At 41.6% G+C, this 27314-nt stretch overlaps 3 protein-coding genes across 4 annotated transcripts; all 3 read left to right on the forward strand.

The window, feature by feature from the left end:
* The first annotated feature begins 1877 nt into the window (after positions 1-1877).
* On the forward strand, positions 1878-7433 carry uroc1 (urocanate hydratase 1). Its single transcript, XM_028998729.1, has 19 exons — positions 1878-2351; positions 2754-2884; positions 3056-3149; positions 3471-3530; positions 3699-3827; positions 3922-3983; positions 4134-4200; positions 4558-4701; positions 4797-4885; positions 4965-5027; positions 5145-5324; positions 5423-5520; positions 5788-5860; positions 6128-6317; positions 6412-6510; positions 6624-6723; positions 6842-6923; positions 7007-7106; positions 7184-7433. Exons 1-19 carry the CDS (start codon positions 2226-2228, stop codon positions 7322-7324), a joined length of 2028 nt encoding a protein of 675 aa, XP_028854562.1. The 5' UTR covers positions 1878-2225; the 3' UTR covers positions 7325-7433.
* Positions 7434-8312: 879 nt separating this feature from the next.
* LOC114801244 (uncharacterized) lies at positions 8313-12813 on the forward strand. Its single transcript, XM_028999301.1, has 7 exons — positions 8313-8462; positions 9605-9754; positions 9869-9955; positions 10035-10122; positions 10271-10373; positions 12223-12467; positions 12556-12813. The coding sequence occupies exons 1-7, from the start codon at positions 8379-8381 to the stop codon at positions 12579-12581; spliced, it is 783 nt and encodes a 260-aa protein (XP_028855134.1). The 5' UTR covers positions 8313-8378; the 3' UTR covers positions 12582-12813.
* A 206-nt stretch (positions 12814-13019) lies between these two features.
* Positions 13020-27308, forward strand: LOC114800842 (6-phosphofructo-2-kinase/fructose-2,6-bisphosphatase 4-like). Of its 2 annotated transcripts, none has more exons than XM_028998667.1 (14): positions 13020-13344; positions 22448-22564; positions 22664-22760; positions 22837-22903; positions 22983-23057; positions 23214-23270; positions 23443-23564; positions 23831-24038; positions 24162-24308; positions 24890-24994; positions 25499-25628; positions 25874-25936; positions 26431-26495; positions 26608-27308. In XM_028998667.1, exons 1-14 carry the CDS (start codon positions 13071-13073, stop codon positions 26665-26667), a joined length of 1587 nt encoding a protein of 528 aa, XP_028854500.1. In that variant the 5' UTR covers positions 13020-13070; the 3' UTR covers positions 26668-27308. The 2 variants fall into 2 exon arrangements, with proteins under 2 accessions (XP_028854500.1, XP_028854501.1); XM_028998668.1 differs by lacking the exon at positions 13020-13344 and adding an exon at positions 17887-19095.
* The last annotated feature ends 6 nt before the right edge of the window (positions 27309-27314 follow it).

A 27314-nucleotide genomic window follows, 5' to 3' on the forward strand; every position in this document is an offset into this window, starting at 1 on the left:
TTTTTTTATCCTCCGAGAACCAGGCCTCTTTTTTACAGAACCGAATGCGTTGTTATGTCACCGAATCTGGCAACATTTGTCATTTGACAGCCTGCGTGAACTGCGATAGTCGTAGCCAGTTTCAAGACCTTCGGAACAGTTCCTGCGACCTATTCACCTACTTTTGTGGAAGACACACACGTGATGTGCATGTGATGTACGGTTCTTCGTCGAACTGCTTGTTTCAGTGTACTCATCATATAGCTACGAGCTCACAGTTGCACCGTTTTTATTTCTATTTATATATGAGCTGGCGCTCATCAAATATATATAGCGCCTAGATGAAGCTCACATGAAGAAAAGATGAGTGGAGAAAGCCTCTACTAAAACCTGTGGATTGATGATGGCTATGGAAGACCGATGAGGAGGGATAACAGGGATAAATTAGGCATGGTGGATTTTGTGATATGGTACAGGCTGGAATGGGGAATGAGTGCTAGTAGCCTGGTGATTAACACACTTGCATATGAACCAGAAAGCAACAAAGTGACAGATTTAATCCCCAATTACTACCATTGTGTCCACAAGGAAAGCACTTAACCCTGTCTCCAATGTCCCTGTAACCACTGATTGTAAGCCACTCTGATAAATGCCATTTATCAGCTGGTCTTATAAATGCTGTAAATGTAAATGTAGATCTCCACCTCCTCCAGATTGAAGTAATATTAAGAAACCACCCACAGCTAAGTTAATTCACAGCTATCTCAGCAGTCACATGCAAACATAAGCAACATTCCAGCACAACAGGCTGAACTGGGCTAGGCAAATAATTATGAGAATGATTGCCTGGAAAGTTTCTTTATTCTTACCAGAATGCTGCAAACCATTTACATTTACAGCATTTATCAGACGCCCTTATCGAGAGCGACTTACAATCAGTATTACAGGGACAGTCTCCCTGGAGCAATTTAGGGTTAAGTGTCTTGCTCAGGGACACAATGGTAGTAAGTGGGATTCGAACCCGGGTCTTCTGGTTCATTGCCTCCCAATCTAACTTGTCAATGTCATGTTATATGGCGAATTTGAGAAGGCTGGGCTTAGAACAAAAGGTCAACCATCTCTTAGCATCCCTGGTCCTGTCTGGTGTGAAGTTACTACAGAATCAGTGCTATTCCTAAGAACACCAGCATGTTACATTGCAGTAGTGAAAACCCCTTTTTAGATTTGCATGGCATTCCAGCAACCAATCTAGAAATTACTCAAAGGGTGCTGAAGACAAACATTTGATTCAGTTACACCAATGAAAATGTCTACAGAGACTTGAGAAGAAGAAAGAAGAATCCCCACATTATCCCCATGCTCATTTTGTTAAGATAGTTCTATGAATTTCAGGTACCTCACGGTCTCCAGATAAGTTCACAGACTGACTATGTGACTGACCATTTACGTTGGTAGATTCTCACTGAAGGCATCAAAACTATGAATGAACACATGTGGAGTTATGTACTTAACAAAAAAAGGTGAAATAACTGAAAACATGTTTTATATTCTAGTTTCTTTGCTCTGATTACTGCTTTGCACACTCTTGGTATTCTCTCGATGAGCTTCAAGAGGTCGTCACCTGAAATGCTTTTCCAACAGTCTTGAAGGAGTTCCCAGAGGTGTTTAGCACTTGTTGGTCCCTTTACCTTCACTCTGCGGTCCAGCTCATCCCAAACCATCTCGATTGGGTTCAGGTCCGGTGACTGTGGAGACCAGGTCTCCACTTTTTGTTAAGTACATAACTCCACATGTGTTCATTCATAGTTTTTATGCCTTCAGTGAGAATCTACCAATGTAAATGAAAACACATTGAATGAGAAGGTGTGTACAAACTTTTGGCCTGTACTGTACAAAAATATATTTTTTTAGAAAATTGGAGAAAATGTACATATAGTTTTTGGTGTTTAAACTTTAAACCTTAAAAATTTAACTTTTTTTTTAAACTTTAACTTTAATTTTTTTCTTTAAATTGTTGCATGTCTCAGCAGCTGACCATCTGCCCGTTAAAGATCAATGATTGACAGAGATTGGCTACAAAAGACCAGAAAGGGCCAATGGAGTGAAGGGGAGGGTATGACTTGGTAGCAGCCTTAAATATCAGACCTCAAATATCTCTGATCAAACTCGATTGACTGATCCTTAAAGCATAGTCTGAGAATTCTTCATTCCAAATATTGGTTGTGTATAGCGGATCTATCCGAGAAATGTCCAATCTTAAGGAGCTGTGTTCAGGACTGCCTCTGGACCCCCTTCCTTTTAACCATGGCAGGGATCCTAACGTACCTCATGCCCCCGTAAGGACACCTAATCTGTCGCCTGGAGAAGAACGAGTAAGTGTTTTTTTTTTTTATTACTACACTCAACTTTCACATTTTGTAGTTTATTACATATTAACATAAAAACAAAATTATTTTCACCTGAAGGAAACACTGGAGGGCCTCATTTATGTTATAATCTTGTTATACTCTACATGCATTGTCATGTCAGTGTTTATCAGTGTGAGTTATTGAGTTCTACTCTGTACATTATCTCTCAAACCCCATGGTGATTAAATCACTATAAAGGTTGAATTTCCCCACCAGAGGTTTCTACACTGTTTACTTGGTCAGTCAATCATTGTTATACAGCAGACTTCAGCGTCTGAATGCAGTGACATCAGCTTGTCACTTTTAACATGCAAGAGTGAACATATGAATATACACGACTAATTGTTCAACTATTTCTTTTATCAGCTGGCACTAAGAAATGCGCTGCGCTATTTCCCTCCACATCTCCATGCCACTCTGGCTCCTGAGTTTGCCCAAGAACTCAGGCAGTATGGACACATATACATGTACCGTTTCTGTCCAACCATGACAATGAGGTGAGATCAGCCAGACACACAGCCATACATTTACATACATATTAATACAACTTGCAGATAAATGCATTTGTCTGATCATATACCATGTATGATTGAGGTTTTGCATGTCATTACACTCAAGTTGAGGTTAAAAGGCTGAGGTTAAAAAGTGCCCTATGCATGTCCCAACAGAGCCTTTCCCATAGACCAGTATCCATGCCGGACAAGACACGCTGCTTCAATCATGCTCATGATCTTGAACAACCTGGACCATGCAGTGGCACAGGTATGTGCACGTTCATGTCAACATGTGGGATGAGCCTCAGGGATGCATCAGTCACCAGTAGGTGGCGGTAGACTAAAAAGAACCAACATTAATCTTTGCCTGGTCATCAGGAATTCTGGATCCATCAAAAACAGGGAAAATAAATAAAAACCAAAAAGGTCTGTCGATGATCATCTTGTATGTAATGCAAAAAATAAAGAATAAAAGAAAAACTGTGAGTGATTATGCTAAATCCAACTGAATCAGTCCATCCAATCAAAGTTCTTTCCTTCTTCTATTACCGAGAACCTTATTTGTTCATTTGTCTCTTTCTGTTTTCAGTTTCCCCAGGAACTTGTTACATATGGAGGAAATGGACAAGTGTTTAGTAACTGGGCCCAGGTACATAAACTACACACAAACTGTGTTGAGGAGGAATAAGCCATTTGAACCATATTTTACGCAAAATTCTCATTACGTTCATCATGCTATATACGGTATAACAGATGTAGATTGCATAATGGTATGTTAGTTTGCTATTAAGTCTGGATCCGGGCCGTGTGCTTGCAGTTCAGGCTGGTAATGCATTATCTCAGCATAATGACCGAGCAGCAGACTCTGGTCATGTACAGCGGTCACCCGCTGGGACTCTTCCCCAGTCTGGCTAGCTCACCACGATGTGTCATCACCAACGGCATGGTAAACCTACCACAACTCTGCTTTATCATCGTGGACTCTTCTCAGGGACTCTTACTTGCTTTTTTACAGCTTTTATTTGGTTGTTCTTTTTCAGGTGATTCCAAACTATTCCTCCAGAGATCAGTATGAGAAGATGTTTGCCATTGGTGTCACTATGTATGATTTAAAACATTTTTTCAGAACATTAGACCAATTATAATTTTGTAAAAAGTGCACGTGTTCGCCTTTTCTTTTTGTATGATAAGATAATTTCACAGGGCACTGTGTTTATGGTGCTGTAATACAGTGGTTTCTTTGTTTATTCAGGTATGGACAGATGACTGCAGGAAGCTACTGTTATATTGGCCCACAGGGGATCGTCCATGGCACCATGGTAATAAACTTTACTTTACTTTTACTTTACTTTACTTTATTTAGCAGACGCTTTTATCCAAAGCGACTTACAAGAGGAAGACACCAGCAATTCTCGTTCGATTTCTATAGAATATTGAGTTTACAAACTAAGAGCCCTGATAAGGCTTAGACTTGTCAGTGAAGAGCATGCTCGGAAATTGTTAGGTGCTAGACTAAGAAAAATTATAATGTATTTGTACATTTTTGTATTGTTTGTGCAATTATAAACTGGAGAAACATAAATTTGGTCTTGTAGGCTTCTGTCACTATGTTTATCTTACTTCCCTGTGACTTTGAGATTAGATGATACATCCATTCTCCTTTTTGTATTCGGTAGTTAACAGTACTGAATGCTGGCCGGCGATATTTGGGGTCAAGTGACCTGAGAGGCCGTGTCTTTGTGACCTCTGGTCTAGGAGGCATGAGTGGTGCACAAGCCAAGGCTGCTGTCATCGCTGGATGTATTGGGGTCATAGCTGAGGTAAATGTATAATTCAGTCAAATTACATTTACTAGATATATTATGATATGTAATAAAATTACTTAGTGTCCTATATCCTTCGATAACGTTAAAAGGTTGACGAAGCCCCACTAAAAAAGAGACATGAGCAAGGTTGGCTCATGGAAGTCAGCGATGACCTTGACCACTGTATGCAGCGCATCAGGTAAAATATGCACAACCACTTACACAAACTTCAATTTATTTGTGTGCACATATTTATACTGCATGTTATTACTTGACAGGAAAGCAAGGTCATCCAAAACAGCTCTGAGTCTAGGTTACCATGGAAATGTTGTGGACCTATGGTAAAGTACATAGAATGTATTGTCATATTTGACTATTTTCTATATTTGAATGTAAGATGATTGTGATACATATCAATAATGTGAACATCTATGGAATATGGGGCCTTCCTCTGTTAGGCAACGCTTCTTGCAGGAGTATGAGCGTACTGGGGAGCTGCTGGTGGACCTGGGCTCTGACCAGACCTCCCTCCACAACCCATTCAGTGGGGGATACTACCCAGTCCAGCTCAGCCTGAGACAGGCCAACCAGCTCATGAGCACGGACCCCCCGCGCTTCAAAGCCCTGGTCCAAGAAAGGTGCTGTAACCGTAACATGATCGCTATATGCTCATGTGCAGATTCAATGAACCGATGAATGAAAAGAATTATATTTCTTCTTATATCTTCCCATCCAGTCTCCATCAACAGGTTGCTGCTATTAACAAGCTGTCTGATGCAGGAATGTTCTTCTGGGATTATGGAAATGCTTTCCTGCTGGAGGCACAGCGCGCAGGTGAGTTTTTTTTTTAGGACCAATGTGTAGTTTAATGTGAACGCTGTTGATTCTGAGAATTTAGCATCAAATAAAATAAACCTTTATATCAGTGAACGTGTAACCGTATTAGTTAAATCAGCACAACCTAATCTGCGATTTGGTCTACCTTCATGTCACAGAAGAAATGAATGTCCTCTAATTATTTAAGGCTTTAATTTATGCATATCTTTTACTGTTATACCCTGACTACTCTTACTCACTTGTCGTCCTCTCACACACCTTCAGGAGCTGATGTTCAGAAGCATGGTGGTGGAGCAACAGAATTCCGTTACCCATCATATGTGCAGCACATTATGGGGTGAGTGTAAACCTTGTTCCCAGAATCGCACCGTAGCTGATTTCATCGCTGTTCTGGGCGGAGAAAGACAATCTTGACAGCTCTAACGCTGCTTTGTGAGAAAATGCATAAAAAACATTTAGAGTTGTAACTAGAAAAGAACAAACAGTATGGTCTAACAGATAAAATTATATAAACAGGCACAAAGTCTACAAACTCTGGAAAGTCTCGTGTTTACATAGACAACTATTCCTCAACATTACATCCGTGACCTCTGACCCTCCACAGAGACATCTTCTCCCTGGGTTTTGGTCCATTCCGTTGGGTGTGCACTTCCTGCGACCCTGCAGACCTGGCACTGACCGATGACATTGCTGCCACTGTCCTGGAGGACATCAGTGTGACTGTAACCGAGCGCGTACGGCAGCAGTACATGGACAACATACGCTGGATCCGTGAAGCTGGAAAACACAAACTGGTATGAAGGCCCTTTCAACATCTGTAAAATATTTTTCCTGACGTGCATCTCTAATGAGAATTTACTATGATAGGCTGTGTTTGTGTCTTTGTAGGTTGTGGGGTCCCAGGCAAGGATTCTTTATTCAGATCAAATAGGGCGAGTATCCATTGCACTGGCAATAAACCAAGCAATTGCTGATGGCAGAGTCTCGGTAAAATAGAAATTCTTTATTACCTGAAATGCTTGTCTTTCCTCAAAATCATGTTTTATAGTCTTAAAGTTGAACACATTTTTTTTTTTTTCCGCACTCTTAATTCTTTTCAGGCTCCGGTCGTTATAAGTAGAGACCACCACGATGTCAGTGGAACTGACAGCCCCTTTAGGGAGACCTCCAACGTTTATGATGGCTCTGCTTTCTGTGCAGGTGATTATACACACATAGACATATACAACTTAAAAAACATCATGATTTTTGTGAATATGTTTTAAATGAGCAGCTTTGAACACAGAGACTTTGCGTTGTTGTGCCCATTGTGGTTTAGATATGGCAGTGCAGAATTTTGTTGGTGATGCCTTCCGTGGTGCCACATGGGTTGCCCTACACAATGGAGGGGGAGTTGGTTGGCAAGTAGCCTATTTAAATTTAAATAGGATCGAAATGTAAAGAAGAACAGGTGACTGTGGAAGTTAACACTGTGTTCCTTCAGGGGCGAGGTGACGAATGGAGGGTTTGGATTGGTTCTGGATGGCTCTGAAGAGGCAGGGAGGCGAGCTGAGTTGATGCTGAATTGGGATGTGTCCAATGGAGTGAGTATTTGTATTTCAGGTGGCTTTAAGTGAGATGTTAGCCACTGGTGCATTGAGGTTGTGTTTCTTTTGTCCAGGTGGCTCGGCGGTGTTGGTCTGGAAACTCATTTGCTTCTGAGACCATCCAACGGACAATGGAGGATCAGAGGCAGCTGCGGGTCACGATGCCTTTCCCTGTGCAAGATGAACAAGTGCTTGATAGAGCCCTGCAAGGATAGAGCACAGTCCTGTTATGTAGATCAACAGTCACTGAATTATAATTATAAATATTTTTTTGAATGTGACTGATTCATTTTGCATGCTGAATAAAAAAATTAATAACTTTCAGTTATCTGTTGTCATAAGTATCTTGCAAACTGCTTGCTACATGCATGCAAAACAAGCACCTTACAGGAAATTCTGTTCTGTGTGTCCAGACCCCCCACTGCTGAGGTTCAATCCTGTTAAATACACACATGAGATATACTAGAGAACAAATCAATGGGTTGCCCAGCCTTGTGATTCTGTGGGACAGGCCCATCATGGTTCCTTCATACAACCAAGCCTGGTCCAGGGTGAGAATAATTATACTCAAACTTGACAGCAGATTATTGACGGAGGGTGTACCATGTACAAGTATATGAGTGAAAAAGTGAAGCTCACCGTCTGTAATGTAAAGCCACACGTGCAAATAGTAAAACTTAGACATGAATGACAGTGCAATACAACAAATTATACAGGACACTGAGATGGGACAGCTGAAATTGAGAATCTATTGTGGATTTAGCTTTATTGTTATTCTGCCTGGTCAAGACATTTGCAGCCAAATAAACTATTTGCATTCTCTTCTTCCTTCGGCTGCTCCGATTAGGGGTCATCACTGTGTCATGGCAATTGGTATGGCAAAAGTTTTACGCTAGTCGATGCCCTTCCTGACACAACCCTCCCCATTTACCCAGGCGTGGCAATGGCACCAAGAAGTACACTGACACATGCATTCCCAATTTTATATATTATATATATATATATTTAAAATCCACTACTTTGTTCTATGTCCTCTGATGGAGATGTTTCAGACATATATTTTTGGATGTACATGGCAAGAGGAAAAACAGATGTCAAATTCGTAAACACAGTTTGCACAAAACATTTGCATAAAGGAAGTAGGTATGAAGAGGCAAGGAAACTTTCTGTGAGTTTGTGTCATTTCATTCCGCTTTGGGAGACTGATGCATTAGTGTTGAGACAGAGATAAAGCACAGAAGGACAAAGGAAGGAGCAAGACAAGCCATCATGTTCAAGTCAGGTTCACAAAGCGCACTGCTGTCAACGCGAGAGAACGGCATCCTCGTGAGCTTACTGGGACCACAGTGCACTGTAAGATTGGCCATTATCTCTTTCTCTGATTCTCTCCGTCTTTCTGAATCTTCTCTCATCACTGATGCTCTTTGGCATATCATAAACCTTCAAACGTTTGTTGTTCAATGTCTTAAACAGCCTTAGAGAAACTGATGCTTAGTTTGACAAACAGTGGCATTTGATAAATTATGTATTGGTAATACAAAAATTTGATAAAGCTTTTTGTTACATTTTAAAATACTTTATGAGCAACACATACTGGTTTGCATTTCAGTAGTTTTAATCACACATTATCTGTGTGTGTGTGTGTGCGTGCGTGCGTGTTGGTGTGCGTGCATCTGTGTGTGTGTCTCACTGACTGACGTGTTATGTGGAATATGTTTTGTTTACTGATGAGAGCTGTCTACTTTCCACTGTCACTGATATTTAAGAGAGGGGAGAGGTAAACGTAGCAGTATTAGGATTTTTTGATAAAGTCCACTGTAAGTGATTACTGTTAATGTCACAAAAGGTCCCCCAAAACAAAGCTGAAAGCAGGCAAGTAACTTTACTCACATTACTTTACTTCACATAACACTAATGAAGGTTATAAGGCTAAACAGACAAGATCTAGCAAGAAATAGGAAGGAACAGAATGTGCAAAGGAACAGTATCACTGGGTATGTCTCAATATGTGGGCTGATTCCCTCGGATGAAGTTGTGTAGAACGTCATGGAATGCATCTATTGAAGGCTGCAGCCTTTGTACATTAATAAAAAAAGACAGACTAGGCCATGGACATATACAACATCTCCTGATGTAACTTTTAAAAAATCCCAGAGCACATTTTAAATTTAAATAGTCATGAAGTTATAATTTTACTTGATTAGTTCCTCACTTTTATTCGAAGTAACATGCAGTTTAAACATGTTTTGCCCAGTGAATGTTTCCTTTGTGGTATAAAATGGGTTGGACAGCAAATGATTCAGCGTGTTAGTCCCTCTCAGTCTGGGAAACAGACCACATTTTTTTTTTGGACTGTCTTACCAGTTTGATCAAATCTGTTAGTCAAATGTGTCCTCTGAATTGAGACGCACACTGTACACAGGGAGAGTAAACAGGACAAGGATGAATATAACGTGGCAAAACGCACTGTATTTCTGTATTTATGCACATTTTAGGCACAGGCCGCTGCAGTAATTCAGCTTTTACTTGCAACCGCGTCGCCTGAAAGTCAATGTTCACACTGGGAGGTTCACAGCTGTGGAGTTGTGTGTCTTGTGCTGGACAGTTCGCACCGCTCTGCGTACTTTCGACTCTACTGTCTCAAGGTTATAGCATATCTTACACAAATTAATACATAAATCTGCATCATGCATGTTTTTTTTTTTTTAAATGTACAGTCTAGTTACAATCTAGACCCTTTCTCTCTCTCTCTCTTTCAGAAATCCAAGATGCTGTGGGAGCAGGAGCTCTACACACCCTTCACCTATTCTGCTCCCTGTCGATTTTTCCACAGTTTTGCAGGAGATGTGAGTGATGATGCCGGGAATTTCGGTTTGTTGAAGTTCCAGGTGTGTGATGAGAATATGAGTCCTAAACTGTTTGCAGGAAGGTAACATTGGGCTGAACTTTGCGGACGAGGAGGAAGCTGACAGATTCTTCTCAGCTGTCCAGAAGTACATCAAGACTTTCCCAGGTGTTGACTATGCTGGTTTCTAATTTTTCAGATTTATGTCAGAAATAATCTTTATTTAATTCACATGTTCCTCAAATAAATACCTCACTTTACTTCTTGGTTTTCCCTCCATTATAATCTTTTTCACACTTTTTGTGCTCCACCTTAGTTCAGCCTCAGCTGATTCGCTCCCACACTCTGGATTGTGGATCTTCTAAGCATCTAAGGGAGAAGCTGGAGGCATGTCAGATCAAGTTCCCTTTAGACTCAAGGTGAGGAAATTTTTACTTTCTGAGATTATTGAACATTAATAGGAGTTGCCCTAGCCTGTCTGCAGTCCTGCAGTAGCAAGAAATGGCAATATGTATGAAGAGTTATTTGGTCATTCTGCTTCGCCATTCAGAGAGAGGCAGCTCAGACAGTCAGATCTGGAATGTCTCCCCATTACGTCGTCATAAGGGGACAGGTTACCTTCCCTTTCTCATGCATTGTCCGCCCAGAGAATTTCCCACCACTCCCCTAAATAAGGAACTCCACCGACTGTCATGGCTTGTCATTGCAGTTGCTTGGTGATTGGATGTAAAAATGAGCACAAATGTATTTTTCAGTTCCGTCACAAGAGCCTCTGAAGAACCAGTGGGTTCATTTGACTTTTTTCTGGAAAATTGCCGACACGACTTCGACATTGTGGTTGGTGATTTGTGTTGATTAAGTCACTTAACCAGAAGAGCACAAAGCTACAGGTTACTACCATTGTGTCTCGGAGACACCTTACCCTGAGTGTCTCCAGGGGGGACTGTCCCTGTAACTGCTGGATAAGGGTGTCTGATAAATGCTGTAAATGGTGTAATTATGAATCATCAGAGAATCATCTGAGAATCATCTGAGCTTGAGTTTCAGGATGGGAGCCATGAGGGAGAGTTTTGCGAGGAGCAGACGCTTGATAAGATAGGTAGATAGGTAAGATAGGTAGTTATCCACTGGCATGCCAGGGCATGGATGGTCAAGATGATCTTGTTATTGTTGTTGTTGTTTGTGTCAAATGATGTTAAAAGATCCAGAAATGACTGACGAAACATTTGCAGATCTAGCAAATAGTCAGAAGGCAGTCTCTATGCAATTAGCCGCTTTGAAACCAGACTGATTTGGGTCTTGAAGGTTGTTCTGGGTAAGGTAGTGAGAATGCTGATTGTAGATGGATTGGATTTCAGAGAGAAAAGGCAGGAGACAGACTGGAAATATCTGAAGGATGGAGGGTGGCTTTCTTAAGGATTGAAATGATTCTAGTCCTTTTCAAGGCTGTTTGGTTATGGCACCATATAATGTGGATGTATTAATTATGTAATAAAGGGGTGGAGGTCGTACGAAATAGCATTGTGGAAGGGATTGGATCAGTGACCAGGTGGTTGGGTTGGATGAAGTGATGAGTTGTAGGATCTTGGCTGATGGGAAAGTGTTCCAATGAGTCCTTGGTGTGAATTACAGGTGGATTTGTTCAAATCTCTCTTTGAAAGAGGTAGTAATGTTTCTGCTACTATTGTGGGTGGAGCTGGGGGAGTTGGGGGTTGTGTTATTTGTGTGGATCTTGAATGCAAGTATTCAGTTTATTCTTGTAGAAGTTGGTTTTTGAAGAGGTTACTTCCGAGGTCACAGACCCTTCTTTCTCATTCTGGATCACACAAAACCCCTTCCTTTTTCATTCCCCTTGGTGTTCTTCGGTCATAGTACCATGAGTTCATGGAAACATTACATACATCATGTCATTTCTACTTCAAAACCAAATATGCATTTTCAGAATTTTTTGTTTAAATATTTTCATTAGGAAACCAGTGAATCTGCGACATTTGAGAATTTCCAGCACATCCTAGCCCTTTACAGCCCAATGAAAATAATGTTCTCTTAGCAGACATCAGAAGGCCATTTCACCCATGTTACTCACACCCAATAGACTCCCACCCTCCCATATCAGGGCAACTCAAAGTAGTAGTAAGTAGTGATTTACACTAGACGGGCTACAAAGTGTTCAACATAGAGCAGCGTTGTCACATAGTTCATTTATTCAGATATTGGTTCAGATATTGAGAAAGTGTGTGAATAACAGGTTGTTCTTGATTTTCTCAGGCCGCGACCAGCCTTGAGCCCTAAGGTTGTTGGTGTTAAAAGTGTGACCTTGCCACCACAAACACTTCCCAAGCCAAAAAAGTCCTCTTTACCACTGGCTATCCGGAAGGGGCCACTTCCAACCCTACCAGGCCAGCAAGACTCCAAAGCGCTTAGTGCTAATGCCCTCAGTAAGAGCACCAGTTTAAGGCCAATCAACGGCCGGGATGCATTTGCCATGGTGAAGAGACACAGAAGTTTTACAGGTATGACAGCAAGGCGCCCATCAGCACATTATATAATGCATGTTCCCATGCAAATTCATAACATAACATAATCTCTCTTTGCTTACAGAAATGGACTGCAGCGGGACAGACTAACGCATCACGTCGATCTTTACTGGGGATGCAAGGCCACTCACCAAAACATCATGCCAGCTCTATTCATGACCTGTGTCAAAGCTTAATCACTTTTGTCATTAGCATAAATGTTGTGTTTATTGCAGAGTTTTCAGTAAATTTGTATAAAACAGTGCAAGCTGTTATAGTCGATGTGTGAAATGGCACATTTACAACCGGATAATGAAATAAACCTTCCTCGGTTTAATGAAAATATGCGTGCATGTGTGCATATCTGTGCATGTGTGTGTGTGTGTGCATATCTGTGCCTGTGTGCGTGTGCATATCTGTGCCTGTGTGAGTGTGTGCACGTGTGCATATCTGTGTGTGTGCGTGTGCATATCTGTGCCTGTGTGCGTGTGCATATCTGTGCCTGTGTGAGTGTGTGCACGTGTGCATATCTGTGCATGTGTGTGTGCGTGTGCATATCTGTGCCTGTGTGCGTGTGTGCGCACGTGTGCATATCTGTGCATGTGTGTGTGTGTTTGTGTGTTTGAAGATTGCCCGTTTCGGTTTGAAAACTGTAAAAAGCAACACGGCGTCGACGACAACAAAAAGAGCAGCGTGATATTGGTAGCAGTGGTATTGTGTCCCCAGTCGTGTCCTCTGCGCCGAGACCGGGAGCAGGTGGGTGTCGCCGCCGTGCTTCGGACGCGCATCTGCACGTCTCGGCCAGAGACAACCTCCGTCCTCCGCAGAGACGCCGCGATGAGGGGCTCCAAGCGCTGCCGGAGGGATCGGCCAGGTAGGGGGTGCAGGAAGTAAACAAGTTGCCTGGTTGTAAGTTCTCAGCGGAGAACAAGATGAGCACTGAAACGAGCGAGGCGCGGCGAACTAAATCTTCCAAGTCGGTGCCCTCGTCGCGACGTGCAAATTGCGATGTTTTTTTTTTTAATGCAACGCGTTTATGGCGCCAGTCGTTAGCCGTCATGCTAACTTATTTGACTGGAATAAACACGCACGGCGCTGCTCGGCAGGGGGGTTAATACGACGTGTAGTTACAACGCTGGAACTTTCACTCGTTTCCCTCAGCCGAGCTGTTTATTTGACGTCATCAATAATCAGTTCGCAAAAGTCATTCTGATCGTGTGCGAAGCCGAAATCTCGGCGATTTGCCGGCGGCGTCCGTCCCCGGAGCATTTTCGGGTCCGAATAGGATCGGGCGGAGGGGCGTCTCAACAACAACAACAACAGCAACAACGTTGTATTCCGATATTCGCCCTAATGTTCGCTTTAATCTGCCCCCGTGCTGATGTCAGTGCACGAAAAGCCCGATAAACGTGCACCTGCCTCCCGCGCAGCGGGGACGTAAATACACGTCAGTGGTGTTGGTAACATTTGAGCACTTCATTGATCCGCGTTAAACGCAGTTTTTCACGACGGTGGTGCGCGACGCGCGCCATTCCACCAGACGCCCGTTTTCCTGGCGTGGGCTCGTCGGCTTTCTGTCCGCGTTAGCGGGTCTGTGACGCGATGCGACGCGTTTCCAGATTTCTCGTGCTTATTTCCGACTGCAGAGTCCATCATGCGGCTTCTTTAATCTCCCTCTCTCTCCCACTCTCTCTCGATGTCTCTCGCCCCCTCTCTCTCGCCCCTCCCCTCCCCGAGAGCTGGAAACTGTGTGAAAGTTCATCCCCATTCACCCAATCGCGTTCGCGGCGTCTGACGTGCATTTGTCCTGCTTTCGTTCCCGTCTGCGCCGTGCTGTTGCGTTCGAACGCGTTTTTCCTCCCGGTTTGTGAGGAATGGCGCATTCGGCGCGTACGGGGCGGCACGAATGTCATTTTGAACGGAGGGAGATGTTGTCAAGAGTGTGATGTGTGGCAGAAAATGGCCTGAGGCAGAGGAGGCTGTTACGTAAGACTTGTTTGTCCCACATGATGGCGAGAGAGAGAGAGATGAATTAACGTCCGCCGACAGAATGAGGGAATCGCTGGTTTTAGTAGCAAAATGGCCAAGATCCAGAAATAACACGACGCTTCCGATACATTTCATCTTGAGCAAATAAAAGCAAATGCTCGCAACCACAAACACATTAGGGTGTAATGCCGCGTCTTATGGGATGCAAAACAGCTAAGCTAACAGGGGTGGTAGTAGCCTAGTGTGTAACACACTCGCCTATGAACCAGAAGAACCAGGTTCAAATCCCGCTTACTACCATTGTGTCCCTGAGCAAGACACTTAACCCTAAGTCAAACCCTCCAGGGGGGGACTGTCCCCGTAAATACTGATTGTAAGTCGCTCTGGATAAGGGCGTCTGCTAAATGCCGTAAATGTAAATGTAAGTCTTTGGAAAGGTTGCCACGGGTTAATGACTTATGCACATCGACTTATGTCGTCCCTCTGCAGTGAACAACGGGACGTGTGCCAGATTAGCCGGCCGGTGCTGTTGTTGTTGTTGTTGTTGTTGTTGTTGTTTTTTCGTTCATTTTAAAAGTGGGAGTGGCGAGCAATTACGTTCTCCACGCATGGACCCGCCGTCAGTGTGGCGTCAAACAGCGACCCCGTGTGTTAGTAGGGACGCACAATTTGTAGACCTTGTAAAATATTCACAAATTCGTCCTTTTTGTTATTTTCTTTTAAACCTTTCTGAAGGTTCATTTGAAGTGATTTATGATAAAAAGTGAAAAAATAATGATGTACAACCATTTCTATGGCACATTTGGGTGCGCATACATTTTTGTGACTCATTATTTGAGACTGCACAAAAACTACTAATGCAATCAAATCAACTTTTTGTTGATATTTGATATGACCAATACTCAAATTATAACCATTGCATACTATCTCCCTACTATTTATTATATGGAAAATATTTATCGTTTAATTATTTGTAATAAATAATCAATGATTCCGATGATTAAACTGGCGTTTAAGGGGTTAAATCCTGAAAATAATTGAATGTTTTTGTAAAAGGCTCAAGCGATTTATGAAAAATGTACATTTTTGTACACGGAGAGTGCCAGAGGTGCCAAAATGCATCCTAAAAGTATGGATGACATCTAAGAGTAAAAAACACTGGATTTCAAATATTTGGCTAAAAATAAGATTTCCTACAGAAATTCATGCCACAAGCTCTAAGCCAGAATGATCGTCAAGTAAAAAAAATCTTGACAAAACATACAAAAATGCCAGAAGAGGGCACAAGCGTTAACTCTTTAAATATCAGTTTAATAATTTCAATCATTGATTATTTATTAAAAAAACACACACGAAAAGGAATTTTGTAGATATAGTAGGCGGGTGAGGCCATACTGGTAATTAGTAAATAATACCTTTTTGCACTCTTTGTGTACAAAAATATGCACACATAAAAACTGCCATAAAATCCTTGAACATCAATTTTCAAAAATCACTTAATCAACTTGAGCCCTTTACAAGATGATCAAATATTCAATAATTTAGAATTTTACAGCGTGTACATTTTTGTACACAAAGACTACATGAGAAAAGTCCTTAGGAATAGGGCACAAGGGTTCATTTTAGTTTTAGTCTCGTCTTTGCATCAAGCGGCCATTTTAGTTTTTATTAGTCTTACTCACATCCATACTCATTTTAGTCTAGTCAAGTTTAGGTCGACTAAATGTCTGAGCATTTTAATCTTAGTTCAGTCAGAATTATCCATGACTATTTTAATCTAGTTTTACTCAATGAAAACTGATGACATTTTAGTCAAGTTTTAGTAAATAAAATTGTATTTTAGTCTCTTTTTTTAGTAATGCAGTTCTATTTAACCCAGTCAGTATAGTACAAGTACCTTGTAGAAGGTACAACAGTCAAACTCATTTCACAATTAAAACAATTATCTTAGTGTTATATTGTTGTTACCTTGTAGATTCAAGAATACTCTACATCCATTACAGTGGCCACATTTCTCCCTGTTCGCTTCACTTCATCTTTTTCTCCCAGCCATCAGCAACCGAAAGGGAAAAAGAAATACTGCCTTATGATAACATCTCAACCGATTTTCGTCATTGAAAATAAATAGAGATTTCAGTTTTTATTTTGCGAAAAACTCATTAAAACTCATTTTTATTCGTCAACAATATAATATGTTATATTTCCTTATAGTTATGGTCACATGACCAGCATTTACATCTTGTCTCTTTTCAGTCATGTCAAAAAGGTTTGTTGATGAAAACACTATGTGACCCATAATGGTAATTTACATCTTTGTTTAAAGTGTAAAATCTATACTCATACTTAGTACAACAGGGCAACGAGATTTAGGGCAGTGGTGGCCTAGAGGGTAAGGAAATAAATCCCGAACTACCAAGGTGCCACTGAGGTCCCACTGAGCAAAGCACCGTCCCCACACACAAGTTTTCCTTCACACTCACCTATGGACCAGAAGACCACAAAGTCTCAGGTTCAAACCCAACAGCAGCTGCTGATGAGACAGTGTGAAATCATCTCAGACCAGGCGCCATGAGATGATCAGTGTTGTTTCCTTTAATGTTACGGCTGATCGGTGTATCTAAGCGGATCGTTGTGTTTGATGCATGCAACCGCAAGGGGGCAGTGTAGGTGTGTAATGGATCTCAGGTGGAACGTGAAGTACAGTTGCTGATGGAACTGCTCACAGCTGGAAACTGTCTTCTCAAACTTTCAGCGATCCCAGTGATAGTAATGTGGTAGTTTTGCTGACTTTATAAAACAGTCTGGTCATGAAAATCTGACTGTGGCATGATCACCTCACTCAAAAGCTTAAATAAATGAACAAACACACGTATACAGTACAGGCCAAAAGTCTGGACACACCTTCTCATTCAATGTGTTTTCTTTATTTTCATGACCATTTACGTTGGTAGATTCTCACTGAAGGCATCAAAACTATGAATGAACACATGTGGAGTTATGTACTTAACAACAAAAGGTGAAATAACTGAAAACATGTTTTATATTCTAGTTTCTTCTAAATAGCCGCCCTTTGCTCTGATTACTGCTTTGCACACTCTTGGCATTCTCTCGATGAGCTTCAAGAGGTCGTCACCTGAGATGGTTTTCCAACAGTCTTGAAGGAGTTCCCAGAGGTGTTTAGCACTTGTTGGCCCCTTTGCCTTCACTCTGAGGTCCAGATCACCCCAAACCATCTCGATTGGGTTCAGGTCCGGTGACTGTGGAGGTCAGGTCTCCACTTTTTGTTAAGTACATAACTCCACATGTGTTCATTCATAGTTTTGATGCCTTCAGTGAGAATCTACCAATGTAAATGGTCATGAAAATAAAGAAAACACGTTGAATGAGAAGGTGTCTCCAAAGGTTTGGCCTGTACCGTATATATGTGTGTGTATATAGAATCATGTTTTTGCTTCTTTACTTCAAATGTATTACATCACGCGGTGTCCTGTACAGCCACGGTGTTTACGTTCTCGTGCCCCTCCGCTGTGCATGCCTCCCCCCATCGGGCCGCCTGGCCTGCCATTGGTCGACTGGTCCGCTGTCCGGGCTTCTGATTGGCCAAGGACTCCGCAGCACCCGCAAGCCATGTGCATTGCATGTGAACGGCTGAAGACGCCTGTTCTCTGCTGTTTTTCTTCTTCTTCTTCTTTCGTTAAGTCGGGGGCCCCTCGTGTCGCAACTTATTTTCTTAAAACCGCCCCGTCCATTACGGTAATTTTAAGGCGATTGCAGTGTCAGCAAGAATAACACCAATGTCCGGAAAAGTTGCTAATGTGAATAGTTACAATTTTTTTTTAGTTAACAAATGTAAGATTGCAAGATTACTAGAAAACTTGTGAGAAAACACACAAACGCCGTATCTGCAAGATCCGTTTGTTCTGTATCGACATTTATTAGGCGCTCTGTGTAGAAAAATGTTTTGGCCGCTAAAAAAAAGAACACATAGCGCGTTTTCAGAATCAGGTTTATACGTCCTGTTTGTACGTTAACACACATACACGGGGAATTTGGTCTCACACCCACCACGCAGAGTACAAAGTAAAGAACCACACGAGATAGAACAGCATAATGAGGGGAAACGGTACAAACTTACAATTAATATCGCATTTACGGACATACACAATACAAATTTTAAAACAATAACGCTTATAAACAGGACCACATAGTGTACATAAAACAAAAAATAGTGTGTAGTGAGTATAGAATGCTTTTCAAAATCGTATTATTATTATTGCTACGAATATAGTAATCAGGCGAATAGATTCAGCATGCTGTGAGGCATAATTTCAGGCTTTTGTTGAAAAGTGGGGTGCGCGTTGCTTGCGGGGATTACGGTAGCGGGGTTTTTATACCCCTCTCAGCCCATATGACATCGGCAGTGAGGAACCGGCTCTTACGGTGTCGCGGCGGCGCGCACCCGGTCATGATTCTGCGGATGGGATGATAATGACGACGACGACGGCGAGAATGATGACATCGACAGAGGACATGCCGATGGAAACATCGCCTCGCGAACTCACGCAAAACCCGCTCAGGAAAATATGGATGCCTTATAAGAACGGCTTGCCCGAGAAGCACATTTCTCAGAGGAAGGGTGAGTCTGCAGCCACTTGGCCGGTTCCAGCAGAGCGCCGGTCCCCTCCGAGCGTGGGACACGCGAGAGAAATTCAATTTCGGGCATTTTACCTACTTACAAATGTTTATTTATTTATTTCTTGCGTCGTCAGCAGACTCGTCTCGTCGTGAGGGTCTATTGCGTCATTTTCTTTCGCCTCCGGTTCATCTAATTAATCCCGAGGATGCAGCACGTGAGGGCGGAATCCGCGTCTTTTGGAGCTTTTTGAAAATGAAAGCATTTATATTCAAAGCGGAAGTTAAAATGAAACCGGGCATGTTTGTTGTGGGACATGCCTTTCCGTCGTTCGTTATTAGCGCTTTTTATGGTAATATTACGTTTCATCACGTGCAGTCAATAATAAAAAAAAAAAATCATATATTTTTTTACATAGCTCTAACATTTGAAAACCGGGGTGACTGTGTATACATGTCATGCGATGTACTTCTTGCGAAAAAGTTGTGTGCTGGTGTCAGTCCGCGATGTAGGAATCTGTATTCTGATCTGGGATGGACACTTCGTTTAAATCAGAAACTTGGTTTTAAGTTTGATTCGGCACCTCAGACTGATGATGAGCAGTGAGATGAACCACTAATGCAACACACATTCACAGTGTGGTTTTATTACATTGGAGGAACGAGGTGTACAAATGGCATGAGAGAGTTACAGTATGCTTCAATCGGCCCAGTACATAATTGATTGTGTGTGTGTGTGTGTGTGTGTGTGTGTGTGTGTGTGTGTGTGTGTGTGTATGGAATGATTCTTCCAACAACAGTTTTAATTAGCACCAAGTGATCATTAACAACCTAATAACGTGTGATTGAAACATTGTCAGGCGGAACTGCATTGGGGACCCCTGGAGTAGGAGACTGATTTTGGTTCTCGAACGGTATAATTAAACTGTTTATTCAGACTGACCTTCGCTTGTTCACGTGTCACAGTACGATGTGATGTGTCTGTGTATACATTTTTATTCTCACACGGATGTTTTCTGAACTGGGTCCACAGTGTAATATTACTCACAAATCCCAGCATAGTAGTTAGACTTATTTTTGCACTATTTTGGTACAATTATAGTCAGAGAAATAAGCCCGGTTTCACAATTATCTAGATTATTTTATGTGAATTCCTTTCCTAACTGTATTGTGACTAACTAAATCATACTAACACATTATATGGATTTTTATTGGTTGCTGGCAGAATCCTTAATTAAAATGCAGTGATGGAGGAAAAAAAAAAGATAAAAGGATGTTAAACTTGTCAACATTAGTTGACGTTTGAGAACCTATGCAAACAGGCTATAAGACGGCCAGAGAAGGAAACGTAATGCTTGTTTATAGACAAATAGGAAGCAAACTGAAATCTTCAATTTGTAGTAGGGGTGTTGGAAAATATCAATACAGCAATACATCACTATATTTTACGTTGTATTATTGTATCGATTAAGGGACATCAATTATCGATATTTCTGTATACATATTTACTCCACCGGGTTGTGCTGTCAAGCGTTTTCTTTACTGAGGTCAGCATGCGACTACAACCTCCACTCCTGTAGATGGTGCTGTACGGCTGGGTACTTTGAACGACAGATCGAGTGAATGTCATTATAGCGGCCGATACACACCCCTAATCAGCAGCCTACGCCACCACATGCCTAAATGATTTTAGTGTTGTCCACATTTTTCATGGATCGTGCAATTTTTTTATTTATTTATTTTTAAAACAATGAAACACTGTAAAAACTGGGTTCTGGCAGTTAGAATGCTGCCTTTTACTCCATTCTATTGTAAATATACATATTTTATGCCACTGTTCCACAAAACGCGTCTCTCGTGTAGAGAATCTTTGCAGCTTTAGCACACAGTAACCCTTTCCACTGGATTGCTTCGATGCTTTGATTTGTATTGGTTGTGTGAAAATGTGTCACGGTAATGGGTTTCTCCTTTAGCATTTTTGGGTATCCAAAATATTCCCACACAGGACTTCCTAGGTTGATATGAAGTAGTGTTTGTTGTTTGTTGTCTCACGTTGGCCTTCTCCCATGTTCCGCTTGGGGTATTTTGTATATGTGGAAATTTTTTCCCTCCCCAATGTTTGGGGAAACTGGTTAATTCGTGCAACCCTAGTAATTGTAGTAGTAGTGGTCATAATTTACCATTGTGCATTTTAAACAGTTGGTCTGCTTTAATGTCTTACACGTGGATCCACAGTGAAAGCTCTGACCTGTCAGAATATTGGTCTTCGCTTTTAATCATATTCCCAGAGAAGCCTGAAATTTACTCTACAGTTACTCTCCATGCACGCTGTGGTTTAATTTGTTAAACCTACTGTGTCCCAGATTTAACTACAGATCGGCAAATCCCTCTTGAGGATTCATTAAGAGTTCAAGTAATTGTCATGTTAATTAAATATAATAAGGAGGTTACAGAGTCTCTTAAGAAGACACCACAACACAACTGTGCAAGTAGCAGCTACTGCCAGATATTTAGTGCTGCAGTGTAGACTTGTCAGAGGATTTTATCAGCAGTTCACTGCATCCAGAATACTGAAGTCTGCTTTTGAATTTTAATTATTATTTAATTGAATAAATAAATTGGCTGTGCAGTGGTAAAAGTGACCACACCACCAACCTGCAGTTTTTCTTCACATCCATCAGGAGGGAAAAGTTCCATTAGGCAGCGGAGTTGGAATAGATTTTTTTTTGGTCAGATTGTTTGATCATGTTCTCGACCAAGTCCACTGTCAGAATGTTCACTTTGTTTGCGACCCCAGCGGTTTCCTTGTTAGCTTTGACCGTATGGTGTTTGCGAACAGTCAGTGATTGGTTGCTGCAAGCCTTTCTGTGATTGGCGAGCTGCACTGAAGCTTCTGCAGGAAGTGTGCAGAGGTCTTCCTCCACTGACCCCTGCTGCCCTCTCTGTGACCTGCACCTGTTTCAGTGAGGCTCGAGTTAAATGCAAGTAGGAGGCATGGTTTGAACCATGCCGTTCAGGTTGCAAGTGGTTTAAAAGCAGCATGTTGGGGAAAATAGTTTCTTTTATATCGGTGTCTTTTTCTTAGCAGCGACTGCCTGATCTCTCATATGAAAGCCACATTTGTGCTTGTCCCTTTAGGCCGATACAATGACACCATTCATGTCCGCTTGCTCGCTCGCTCTCTCTCTTTTTTTTTTTTTTTTTTTCCCCCTCATAATTCCCTCTGTTCCTGTTGTCCGTACGTTTCTCCACACACACACCCCCCACCCCCACCTCTTGTACTGCTGGCTGTAGTAGAGTTAAACGCAGTACAGTGTCTCTCTACCTGACTCTCTCTCTCTCTCTCGGCCCTGCAGTGTGTATGACCAACTGTCCCACGCTCATTGTGATGGTGGGCTTGCCAGCTCGAGGTAAAACGTACATCTCGAAGAAGCTCACGCGATACCTTAACTGGATTGGTGTTCCCACAAAAGGTATCCCGGACCTTCCCAAACGTCCCCTAACTTTGAGACTTTGACTATTTACTTAACAGTTTTGCTTTTCTGCCTTTTATTTATTTTATTTTTTTATAGAGTTTAATGTGGGACAATACCGCCGGGAATGCCTGAAAATCTACAAGAACTTTGAGTTTTTCCGCCCAGATAACGAAGAGGGTCTGAAGATTAGGAGGTACGGTATTGTGCCTGTTGAATGTAGGAATTACGGCCTTCTGAGCTTGCTGATCGCTTCGCTCTGTGATTGACAGGCAGTGCGCCCTGTCTGCTCTGAATGACGTCAGACAGTACCTGTGCATGGAAGGAGGACAGGTGGCGGTGAGTTGCCATGGTGGCCGGGTGCAGCTTTTACTCACCGATTTCAAATAATCGTTCAACTTCAACGTTCCTCTTGCAGGTGTTTGACGCTACAAATACGACAAGAGAGAGGAGAGACACAATCACGCGGTTTGCTGAACAGAATGGATTTAAGGTGAGTGTGTGTTTGTGCTCCCACACACTTAATTATGCGTCTACATTGGATAAAGATTCCCATATAGAACCTTCCTTTGTGTCCATGTATGGCGCTTCTGTAGGAACTTTTCTTTTCACTTTGTGAGTATAACATAACTCTCTCTTCACATCTCAGGTGTTTTTTGTCGAGTCAGTGTGTGAAGACCCAGATGTTATTGCTGAGAACATTGTGGTGAGTGGTTTTGAGTGTTAAACATGGATTTTTAACTGTTTATTGAAAGTGCTGTTTGGTAGAGCTTGTGTGTGTGTGTGTGTTTTGGAGATTGTGGTTGAGATTGTAGGCTACGGACAACCCAGACAGGAAGGTGCAGATCTGTACTCCATTTTTTTCTTCCTGTGTGCAGCAAGTGAAGCTGGGAAGTCCTGATTATATTGACTGTAACACTGAGGAGGCTGTTGCTGACTTCATGAAGAGGATTAAGTGCTACGAAAACTCTTACCAGCCGCTGGATGAAGGCCTAGACAGGTCAGTCTTTAAAACTGCAGTGGCCAAGAGAGTTATCATATCAGATATAATAATTGCCATCAGGCTGGATTAAAATGGGTAGAATTGCATTAGACCCTAAACCAAAATGTCTTTTCCCCTAATAACCTCAGTACTTGTCTGTCAGGGTACAGTACTGTATGCTAAATGTGGGAACTTTAATATATCATACTTGCCTGAATATCAGACTTTTTGTTACAGAATTTTTTTTTTTTTGTCAACACATTTGTTTGCTCATCTCTCCACAGGGAACTGTCTTACATAAAGATCATGGATGTGGGGCGACGGTATCTGGTAAACCGTGTCCTGGACCACATTCAGAGCCGTATTGTCTATTACCTTATGAACATCCACATCACACCACGTTCCATCTACCTTTGTCGCCATGGCGAGAGCGACCTCAACGTTAGAGGCCGCATTGGTGGAGACTCTGGTCTTACGAGTCGTGGGAAAGAGGTGTGCTAACCTGTTCTTTTAGTCACATGACCATGTTCTTTGTGACAAGTTTGAAAATAGGCACATTAATTAAAATGTTGAAAGTATTGATTGATCAGACTTATTTCTGTTTTCTTTATCCAGTATGCAAAGAGTCTTGGCCACTTCATACAGGAACAAAATATTAAGGATCTGAAGGTATGGACCAGTCAGATGAAACGAACCATCCAGACGGCTGAGGCGCTGGCTGTACCCTATGAGCAGTGGAAAGCCCTCAATGAGATTGATGCTGTGAGTTACCGCCACTGAAAAAACATTAAAACCCAATTGAATAATTGGGTTTGAATAATTGCACAAAAATGTAATGTACAATGCTGAACAAGCACAGATTCATGTCTAGGCCAATTTTTTTAACTTGTTTTTAAGATGATTGGTTTACAGTGAAACAACATTTAATAATAAACTATTCAGCAATGTTAAGCAAGTTTATAACCACTGATAAATGACCTAATAATAACACTTGTAACGTAGGAAATGTTTAATAGTAAATTCAGGTAATCAATAGCTGCACAGCACACAATGAAATGTGTCCTTTGCATTTAACCCATCGTCACCCTTGGTGAGCAGTGGGCAGCCATGAAAGGCACCCAGGGAGCAGTGTGTGGGGATGGTGCTTTGATCATGGGGACCTCAGTGGCACATTGACTGATTTGAAGCCACAACTTGTCAGTAATGAGTTTGCTTCCTTAGTCGCAAGGCGATCAACTGCCCCAATAGCGAAATAGTGGCCATAGAAATAGAAACGTGCTGTAAATTAAATGTCCAAACTGGGTGGTTAATCTGTTTTTCATGATTTATTACTTCTTTCATAGGGAGTGTGTGAAGAGATGATGTATGAAGAGATTCAGGAACATTTCCCGTTGGAGTTTGCTTTGCGAGATCAGGACAAATACCGCTACCGTTACCCTAAAGGAGAGGTGTGTACGAACCGGCTGGCCAGCTCTTTAAATATATATTCCTCTAAAACATAGGTCATGCGCTTAAGCCATGGACCCGTCCAATATTTCCTCAGGCCAAATAAAACCAAATGTTTTTCACTCCGGGCAGCTTGAAGCTTCTTTTTGTGGAAACCACTTAAAAAAACAATTTAAGTAAATGACCCCCTGCCTGTTGTGGAAAGATGATGAATGGTTTATTTATGCCAAAGCGATGGCTGACCCTGCTGTGGCGCAGAACTGGTAGCTAGGTGCAAAAACATGTTGCTGTGGCAGTTCAAGAACATACAGGTTATGAGTCAAAGACTGATCTGTCACCTACTTGGCTTCACTGTTGCATCAGACAGTGTAACATGTCCCAGAACAGAATGTTTTTTTTTTGCAATTCCTCTGAAATGAGAGGAGTGTTGAACAACTTGCAGTTTCCCAACAGACCGAAATACCATCACACTTTCTGAATTTTATTTTTTCTGTGCGTGTGTGTAGTCCTATGAGGACCTGGTACAGCGGCTGGAGCCCGTGATTATGGAGTTGGAGAGGCAGGAGAACGTTCTGGTCATTTGTCACCAGGCCGTCATGCGCTGCCTCTTGGCGTACTTCCTGGATAAGAGTGCAGGTTCGACCTTAAATTCTACTGTGCATCTGTACAAGGGATCAACGGGGCTAATACTGGTTACCAGTTACTAATACAGAATTTACAGGAATTTCCTAATGAGATGTATTACAAAAGATGTTTAAAAAGAATTTAAGAAAACATTGATCTATGGACACATACTGACTGACTGCAACTAATTCGTACATGTATGTAGCGGTTGCATATCAGCACTTCAGCGTGTAATGCTGTCCTGTGTTCTCTCCCAGAGGAGCTGCCCTATCTGAAGTGCCCTCTGCACACAGTTTTAAAGCTGACACCAGTGGCTTATGGTGAGAATCTGCGTCTCGTCTCAAAGTTATTTGCTCCCCTTTGATATTTCTTGCCACGTCTCAAGACTCTTTATCAGACCACATTTCCCAATGATCGGTGTTAAGTGCCACTTGACTTTATTAAGGACAAAGGTAGTCTGGCGTGGATGTGACCTATTACTGAAGACGAAGGCACAGTGTGCATACTTATCAGTTCAATTATACTGAGTATAAACATGTACCAAAACTAAAAGTATGTTTTAAAGTACTCAAGGGTCAATCACAACTTTTCCACTGTTGATTAGAAATGACAAAATGAATCCTTTTTTTTTGTTTGTTTGTTTGTTTTGTTTGTGATTGTTAAAATAGTTTTAAAAGTATATGACTGCATTGAGTTCTTTTACACTTCATTTTTATTTCTGATGTAGTACTACTGTTCGATGTAGTAATGATGTTCGTCATTCCATGGTATTTAATATTTACCAGGCTTTTGCTCAATATCTCACTGTGCATAGGTTGTAAAGTGGAGTCAATCTTTCTCAATGTGGAGGCTGTAAATACACACCGGGATAAACCAGAGGTCAGGTCCACAGCACACGTTACAGATTTTGGTTTTCAGGCCTAAATGTTCACTCAACCCATTATTTGAACCGTTTTATTAATTATTTCCCCCCCCCCCTGACTTTTAACAGAATGTAGACATTTCACGGCCTACGGAGGAAGCGTTGCTCACAGTTCCCGCCCACCAGTGAGACCGAGCATGTGCAGGCACTCTTATTCCCACTATGGCGGAACCAGTGGCAATCCTGACATCACTCCAGATGTGTTTTTTTTTTATGATTTTTAAGTTTTTCTAATTTCTTTATTCATCATTATGAGAATAGCTAACTGGAATCCAGTTTAATCAGTGGTAATGAACCCTTCTCATGGGGTGTGTGTGTGTGTACAAGTGCCACAGCATATAAAGCACTCAGATTTGTGAGGAATTACTTGGATAAACTCAGAAAATGAGAATTTTTCTCTTCTCAGAGAAATATTATGTGCATGTCTTTATACTTAAATCTTCGGGCAGTGTGTGTTTTGGTGCGCATTGTACTCTTACCTGTGAACGCAATTTTTAGGTTTTGGTTTGTAATAGCTGATCAAAGCCAAACAAACTGTTTACAAAGAGCAGCACTTGGACAACGGGAACTGAAATCCCCCTGCCCCCTAGTTTTTTTGCACATTAATATTTTGTGTATATAACTTTTTTTTTTTTTGATTGAAAAGTAGATCATATTTTGCAAGGATGCTGAATTTCGATTATCATTATGAAATGTTGGATTTAAACAAAAATAATTGTGTTTTCTAAAAGTTCAAGTTCTAAACTTTTTTTTTTTTTTTTTTTTTTTTTTTTTTT

The sequence above is a fragment of the Denticeps clupeoides genome, chromosome 12 (genome assembly GCF_900700375.1).
Source record: "Denticeps clupeoides chromosome 12, fDenClu1.1, whole genome shotgun sequence".
NCBI lineage: Eukaryota > Metazoa > Chordata > Actinopteri > Clupeiformes > Denticipitidae > Denticeps > Denticeps clupeoides.